Source organism: Caenorhabditis elegans, chromosome I (assembly GCF_000002985.6).
Source record: "Caenorhabditis elegans chromosome I".
In the NCBI taxonomy this organism is placed as follows: Eukaryota; Metazoa; Nematoda; class Chromadorea; order Rhabditida; family Rhabditidae; genus Caenorhabditis; species Caenorhabditis elegans.
The window spans coordinates 2,373,146-2,382,065 of NC_003279.8; the positions used below are offsets into that span (position 1 = coordinate 2,373,146).

At 32.8% G+C, this 8,920-nt stretch overlaps 1 protein-coding gene across 1 annotated transcript; it reads right to left on the bottom strand.

Moving 5' to 3' along the window:
- Positions 1-3,943: 3,943 nt before the first annotated feature.
- sydn-1 (Synaptic defective enhancer 1) lies at positions 3,944-8,706 on the bottom strand (the record flags this gene model as incomplete). The annotated part of the gene is made up of 5 exons (NM_001381388.1): positions 3,944-4,437; positions 4,490-4,631; positions 6,248-6,362; positions 6,414-6,560; positions 7,868-8,706. 5 exons carry the CDS (start codon positions 8,704-8,706, stop codon positions 3,944-3,946), a joined length of 1,737 nt encoding a protein of 578 aa, NP_001367776.1.
- Positions 8,707-8,920: the final 214 nt, after the last annotated feature.

Genomic DNA, 8,920 nt, shown 5'->3' on the forward strand with positions numbered 1-8,920 from the left:
CATTTCCAAAAATTCGAAAATTTAAACTTTCTCAAAATTTCAATAATCAGAATTTGAAGCAATTTTGGATTTTTTTTAAATGTTCCGAAAACTGTTTTAAGCTCAACCAAAAGTTTTCTTGGGATTTTTTAGCTTTTAAAATGTTCAGAATCACTTTTAGTGGAGAACATCTTCAATTTAAGATTTTGGAAATAACTTAAATTTTCATTTCAAATTTCAAATTTTCAAAAAAAAATCAATTTCAAATTGAAATGTTGGTTTTTGCAATCAATTTCACATAAAATTTGAGTCGATTAGTACCCCCGTTAGCCCAAATAAAGAACATTTTAAACATGGTGCATCGTGACGAAAATAACAAAGTGTGCTCCTAATTCGCCATACTTTACGCGCAAAATTGAATATCTCGAAGCGAAAACTACAGTAATTTTTTGAATGACTACTGTAGCGCTTGTGGGCTCGATTTACGGGCTCGATTTTTGAAATGAATATTAAAAATAAGCAAAAAAAGAGAAAATAATACGAAGAAACGGAGGAAAATTGAATTTTGCTGTAACAATTCGAAAATAAATTAATTTCAAAAATATATGAATATTGAGATACCGTAAATCGACACGAGCGCTACAGTAATCATTTAGAAAATTAATGAAGTTTTCGCCACGAGATATTTGCCCGTCAACACGGGTTTCTGGCTCGACCCCCCTCTCCAAAATTTTGGAAAATGGCGGGAAAAAATATTTGAAATCGCAAGAGGAATTTTCACGCAGCGCGTTGAAATAGTTTATGCATTTGCGCGTAACGGTGTTTGCACAAAATACACCGAGGGGTCGAGCCAGAAACTCGTGCGTCAAATATGTTGCACAATACGCATTTTCAGAATTTTGTATTCCTGTAGTATTAAAAATCAATGAAATTTTCGCAAAATCGAAAATTACAGTACATTTTAACAAGAAATTTGTCGTGTCGAGACCGTATTTTCAGGACTGTAATTTTTATTTTCGAAGTACTTAATTTTAATTATTTAAATCAAATGTGTCATCATATTCCACGTACACCAATCCCCAGAGCGGTCGGTTTTCAATAATTGCCGGAAACACGACACGCATCTGGCGATCGAAGACGTGCGAATTTCAGACATAAAAGGGAATAAATAATAATAATAAAAACTTACATTTCTGCAGGTTTCCGTGTCAAATAACTAGAAATTGCACTGAAACTGCATTGTTTATTGATTAATCGTTGAAGGAATTTTTTAGAGATATCGATTTCGTCAAAAATTGCGTGATTTTGCACTATTAAATGTAAAATTTCACGATTTTCGTGAAAAGTTTTGTAAAAAATTGGGTGCGATAGCATTTTTCCAGTTAGAATCGATGGTGACATCGGAAAATTCATCCATTTTCCGAAAAATCGAAAGAAAAAAATGTCAGAGAATTGATAATACAGCACAAATTTTACCAATTTTATAAATGTTGACGAGAAACAATTATTTTTTAAATGAAATAATATAAATTTTGTCTAAAAAATTATTTCGAAAATACTGAAAATCGAAAAATGTTCGTATTTCGATTTTATTTTATTGAAAAATAAAAAAACGAAATACCGCCACCTTTTGGTTAGAAATGAGCTCACCGGGATTTCAAACAGTTTTTAAGCCGAGAATTGATTAAAAAGCGGTTTTTTATCGCGGCGAGACCCAATCTTTTCACCTAAAATATGTTCATCCAGCGACTTCTGAATAAATTCTGAAAAAGAGCAGCAACAATATGGACACAAGAAAATCAATAATTGGAATAAGAAAATCAATAAATTGTTAGATGAATTTCAGGAAAATCAATAAATGGAGAATGTATAATATTAAAATAATATTAAAAAAAAAACAAATATTTCGCCTACCTGGTTTTTCGCTATCCAAACTTAAATTTCTCGAAAAAAAAATCGATAATCCTTTGTGTGGTTTTTTTTTCAATAATAATACATCTTTATGTGACAGTCGATATAAAAAATATGCATATATATATATATATATAATATTATATTATAAAAATCAAAAATAAATCAAAAATTATTCTTTAAAGGAATTGCAATTATAAACAGAGAATGGATAATAATCAAAGATGAAAAAAAAAAGAAAAAAGAGAAAAAAAAGAGATTGAGAAAATAGGCAATATATAATGAGCAATGAGAATTCAGAAAATAATTGTGAAAAAGAAAAAAAGAAAAAAAAGAAGAACCGGAAGAGAAGAAAAATATGACTAGTGGAAAATTTAGAAGAAGCATGATGACCTATTTGATGCAATTATATATTTTTTTAAATGAACAATTTCGGATTTTTTGCCTGTAAATACTCAAAATATGCACGAAAATAGCGCAGTGAATTTTCGAAAAAACGGCCAGTTTCAGCTAAAATCTCCAATTTGACCAATTTTTAGGGGTCGCAATTAATTTTATTTAATTATCATCCTTTATCGCAGAATTTGGTCGTTTATCTCATATTATAACATGATATTACAGGACCACTAAATTCTAAGTATTGCACAACATATTTGACGCGCAAAAAATATCTCGTAGCGAAAACGAATGACTACTGTAGCGCTCTTGTGTCGATTTACGGGATCTCGATTTTCAAAAAAAAAAAAATTTTCTGAATTTTGACAGCGATTTTCAATTTTTTCTTCTTTTTTTTTCATATTCTTTTGCAATTTTTGTGCTTATTTTTAATATTTTATTCATTAATAAATTATTTTAACTGAAAAACGTCTCCAATATTGGAATTTTTTTCAATTAAAATAATTTATTAATCGATAAAATATTAAAAAAATAAGCACAAAAATGACAAAAGAATACGAAAAAAACGAAGAAAAATTGAACATCGCTGTCAAAATTCGAAAAAAAAAACCAATATTTCTTCAAAAATCGAGCCCGTAAATCGACACAGGAGCGCTACAATAGTCCTTAGTTTTCGCTACGAGATATTTTTTGCGCGCCAAATATGTTGTGCAGTACGCATTATCAGGATTTAGTGGTCCTGTAATATCATGTTATAATATGGGATAAACGACTAAATCATGCAATAACACGTGGTTTCAGGTAGTCTCATTGCGATTTGATCTACAAAAAATGTGGGAATTTTTATCCCAGAAAGATTGGGCCTTCAGCACACTCTTAACCATGCAAAATCAGTTGAAAAGTCTGCGTCTCTTCTCCCGCATTTTTCGTAGATCAAACCAAAATGGGGCACAATAAAAGACGATGATTGAAATAAAACTCAATTTCCAAACGCTGCGACGCAGAAAAGTATACCAAATTGTAGATTTTAGCTAAAAATAGCTCTGAAATTGGTAAATTCCGGCCCATTTTGAGGATTTACAAGCAAAAAATCCTAGAATCGTTAGTCCTCTTTTAAATACAAAGTACAAACTTTAATTTCAAATAGAAAATCAAGGAAATGAAGAGAAAAAAATCGATATTTCAAATATGTTCAAGATTCACAGATTTTTCACAGAGAGGCAAATGAGAAAGGACACGTGGTGCCGGAGGCTGTCCCATCATGGTTTGATCTACAAAAAATGCGGGAATTTTCCGTCCAAAAATATGTGACGTCAGCACGTTCTTAACCATGCGAAATCAGTTGAGACACAGAGCGGTTTTTACTACGTGGCCGTAAAATAAGAAAACTCGGCCACCTTCATAACATCGATACGGAACATTTTCTCAAAAATCGCCACGGTGGAACTATAGAACCCCCTTTCGAGAGTATTCTCGTCAAGTTTCAAAAACATCCCACGTCAAAAATCCCAGATAAATCATTGGCCGAGTTTTCGATTTTTCTAGGCCACGTAGTAAAAGCCGCTCTGTGGAGAACTCTGCGTCTCTTCTCCCGCATTTTTTGTAGATCAACGTAGATCAAGCCAAAATGAGACATTCTGACACCACGTGAAAGGATTCAAAAGTTCGAGAACGACTGCTGCTGCTGCGGCGGAAACTGATTGACACGATGCCGGTAGCCGCCGCCTCCGGTTACCGCCGATGGTGACAAAACGATAGACGGATTCTGATTCGGATTCGGAGGCGGAGGAGGAGGAACAAAGCTCGGCGGAGACGGACCAGCAGCGACCATCGGAAGCGGTGGCGGTGGTGGCGGAGCCGAAGAGAACGGAAGCGGAGGAGGAGGTGGTGGTGGAATGTGAGATGTAGTAGTAGAAGAAGTTGTCGGAGGAGGAGGTGGAGGAGGAGGAGGTGGAGGCTTGTGATGAAGCCCGAGAGCAGAGAATAGAGTACTTTGTACATTAACAACCACTGATGGTGGTGGTGCCGAACTGACTGGCACGGAGGCCGGAACCGGAGCCGCTGGCTGTGCTCGCCAGCAATCTCCAGAGAATGGAGCTTGTGGTGGTGGCAGTGGAGGTGGTGGAACCATCGTTGGAATCGGCAGCACTGCTGAAATAATGATTCTTCTTATTTGGGGATCCGACTCATCGGAATGTCTTGCCAGTAGGAATTGGAGTATCAATTCGGACGCCAATCGGTGGAGGTGGAACGTTCACCGGTGGAAGGACGATTGATGGAGGAGCCTGGTGCTGATACGGAGCCATTGGGGGCGGTGGAGCATTGAAATGTTGCATAGGTGGGGGCTGAAAGAGAAAGTAGACTTAAATTGATTGATGAATCCCAGGATTTCAAGGATCAGATCAAGGATCACACGTGGCGTCAGGCTGTCTCATTGCTGTTTGATCTACAAAAAATGCGGGAATTTTCTCCCATGAAAATGTGACGTCAGCACGTTTTTAACCATGCGAAATCAGTTGAAAAGTCTGCGTCTCTTCTCCCGCATTTTTTGAAGATCTAGGTAGATCAAACCAAAATGAGACACTTTGACTTCGGAAAACCGAAAAATTGAAGAAAATCGAAAAAAAATTCAAATTTTTATAACGGGACTATTAAATTCTGAGAATGCGTATTGCACAACATATTTGACGCGCAAAATATCTCGTAGCGAAAACTACAGTAACCCATTAAATGACTACTGTAGGTCGATTTACGGGCTCGTTTTTCAAAAAGAATTAATACAATTTATTTGTCGATAGAATATTAAAATTTTCGAAAATCGAGATCCCGTAAATCGACACTACAGTAGTCATTCAAGGGATTACTGTAGTTTTCGCCACGAGATATTTTAATATGTTGCGCGTCAAATATGTTGTGCAGTACGCATTCTCAGAATTGAAAGAAAACAAATAACTTTATAACAAAACAAATAACGTCTAAAAATAAGAAAAATGACCAAAATTTTGGGGAATCTTTCAAAAAAAATCGAGTTTTTTTTTGCTGAGAAATCGAAATTTTTAGTTTTTCGATTTTCCGTTTTCCGGTATTTTTTCTCAAAAAAAAGTGATTTTTCGGAAAAAAAAAGCTTTTCACTAAAAAAATTCCGTTTTTTTAATATTTTTCTGAAAAAATCGAAAATTTTCGTTTTTCGATTTTTTTTTTAGATAAATCAAAAATGTATCACTTTTTTATCTCTTTACTGAAAAATGCCGTTTTTTCTCTGAAAATTCGAATTTTTCGTTTTTTGATTTAAAAAAAAAATTTTTTTTTGAAAAAACCAAAAAAAACCTTTGTTTTTTGATCTATTTTTCTAAAAATTGGTTTTTTGATTTTTCTGGAAAAAAAATGAAAAATTTGTTTTTCGATTTTTTTAAAAATAAATCAAAAATGTTACTTTTTTTGAATAGTTTTAAATGAAAAAACCAAAAATTTGTCGTTTTTTGACAATTTCTGAAAAAATGAAACAAATTTGTTTTTCGATATTTTTTTCTATCAAATCAAAAATGTATCACTTTTTTTATCTTTTTACTGAAAAAATCCGTTTTTTTTCTCTGAAAAATTCTAATTTTCCGTTTTTTGATTTTAGTCATTTTTATATTTTTTTTACTGAAAAAATCGTTTTTTTTTAAATTTTTTAATTATTCGTTTTTAGATTTTATTCTTTTAAAAAATCGAAATTTTTCGTTTTTTAATTTTTTTTAAATCTAAAATTTTAGGGGGTTTTTTAAATTTTTACTGGAAAAATCTAAATTTTTCGTCTTTTTTTTTTTCAGAATTTTTTGTTTGTGTTTTGAAACTTTTTTTTGAATTTTTTTTTTCGGGGAAAAAAATCAAAATGTTTTGTTTTTTTTTAAATTTTTTCTGAAAAAAAAACCAATTTTTTTCCAAAAACCGGGCCTCCAGGCTTCCACAAAACACCTACATAGGCCATCATATTCTGCTGATATAACCCCTGCTGGGGATGCGGGGGCGGTGGTGGCGGTGGTGGAGCATAATGGTAGACTTGTGGAGCAGCAGCTGGAGCTACTGGGTAGTAACTGAAAAAACTTTTTTTTTAATAAAAAATAATTTTTCTGGAAAAAATTTACGAATAAGGAGGTGGCTGAATTGGTGGAGGTATAGGTGGTGGTGGTACTGCCATATGATACACAACGTCTGGTTCTTCCTTTTTTATCAAATCTGGTGATAGTGAGCAATCCGAGACCAGCTCCATTTGATCCGATAAATCGTCCCGACTGAAAATTAATATCTTTTTAAAAAGAATATCTTAAATGAGGGTTTCATCGAACAAATTTTTCGATTTTTCGATTCCCTGGGATCCCGAAAAATTGCAAAAAAGAAATTCAGAAAAATCGACAGTGGTGTTAATTTTTTGAAAAAAAAATCGATAACACATTTATTTTTTTTCTTAAAAAATTGATAAAAAATCAATTTTTTTAATCGATAAAATATTGATTTTGTTACCAATGTTGATTAATGTTCATTAAATTGAAAAAATTGTTAAAAATCGATATTTTTTGTTTAAAAAATCTAGAAAACATTGTTTTTTTTTGTTGAAAAATCGCAAAAAACAATTCAGAAAAATCGATTTTTTTCCTCGAAAAATCTGAAAATTATTTTTTTTTTGTTGAACAAAAAAGAGGATAAAATATTGATTTTTCTGAAAAAAAGATTAAAAATCGGAAAAATATTGATTTTTTTTAAAGAAAAAATGATTAAAAATCGATTTTTATTCTGGAAAAATCTATTTATAAATTATTAGTTTTTTTGTTGAACAAAAAAGAGGATAAAATATTGATTTTTCTGAAAAAAAGATTAAAAATCGGTAAAATATTGATTTTTTTAAAGAAAAAATGATTAAAAATCGATTTTTATTCTGGAAAAATCTATTTATAAATTATTAGTTTTTTGTTGAAAAAAAGGATAAAATATTAATTTTTAATGAAAAAATTTATAAAAATCGATAAAATATTGATTTTTTTATTGCAAAAAATTTATAAAAATCGATAAAATATAGATTTTTTTTATTGCAAAAAATTTATAAAAATCGATAAAATATTGATTTTTCGGTGAAGATAGAAATTATCGATTTTTGTTAATTCCTATCAAAAATCGATAATTTTAATCAAAAATCGATATTTTATACCAAAAATCGATATTTTTAAAATTCAAATTATCGATTTTTGATGAAATTTATCGATTTTTCATGGAAATTATCGATTTTTGATATTTTCTATCAAAAATCGATAATTTTAATCAAAAATCGATAATTTATATCAAAAATCGAGTTTTTCAGAAATAAAAATTATCGATTTTTGATAGAAATTATCGATTTTTCATGGAAATTATCGATTTTTGATATTTTCTATCAAAAATCGATAATTTTAATCAAAAATCGATAATTTATATCAAAAATCGAGTTTTTCAGAAATAAAAATTATCGATTTTTGATAGAAATTATCGATTTTTCATGGAAATTATCGATTTTTGACATTTTTTTCACATAGGATTCTCTAATTCATTGATATTCCAACTCTCATACATTTTAGTTTTCCGATCAATCTGGCTCAACAGCTGATCCTTAAACGTCTCCATCAGCTCATTCTTCAACTTTTTCGAGCAATCCTCAAGCGCCTTGTCCAACCCAGTGCCAAGTGTCTCCTCCACTTTATACGAACTAATTCCAAAATTTCTCGCAAGTTGCTCGATGAGCTCCCGTCGATTCACGGCCGCCTGATCCATCGAAGGCCCAGGAGATCCGGGAGGAGTTTTCGGGCCTCGACGAGGCCGTTTCGGATAACTACCACCATCAGAATCGACGGCGGGGCTCGGTGGGGTACGTGGGCCGACGTGGGCTTGCTCTGAAGGGAAAAAGTTTTTGAGCCATTCCCTGGAGAGCTGCTGAACCTCGTCTTCGCTCATTTTCTCGTAGCCCAGCGTCCCGCAGTTCTCCATTTTTCCCAGCAGCATTTTGTAGCCGAGCAGCTTGTCAACCATCCCCTGCCGATGTATAAAATCACTGATCGTCGAGTCTTCATTCCGGAAATTCCTCAAATTTGTCGCAGTCAATGGCAAATAGTCCCTGATGTGTTGAGCCGGCTGTTGCTCTTTTCTCTTGGCGGCTTCTTCCTTCCGCCGAGCCAGCTTTTCTCGTTGCTCCTCGTCAATATCGTGCCAAATCCGATCGACAACATCCGTCTCCTTACGTGGAGCTCTCACATGAGTCTGGCTCGTCGTCGGAATGGCGCTGCTCCGTGGCCGTTTTCGTAGAATATTGTGCAATTCTTCTGGTGGCGGTGGCGGTAGGACTTGTTTCGTTGGTGACGGGCATGGTATTCCTGAGGTGATTGATCGACGCCGACTAGGTGAAGGTTCTCCCATTTCTGAATGAGATTAAGTTATAATAGGTGGAGGAGAGTCGAAAAAATTTTATTTATTTATTTTAAAAAAATTTTTCTGTTTTTTTTTTTTTGGCAGAAAATAGACTCTAATGACCGAATATGACTGTAAAAAAACTAAAAAATTTTTTTTAATTTTTGAAAAATCAAAAATGTGAAAAAGCACAATTTGCCGGAAATTTTTAATTCCGGCAATT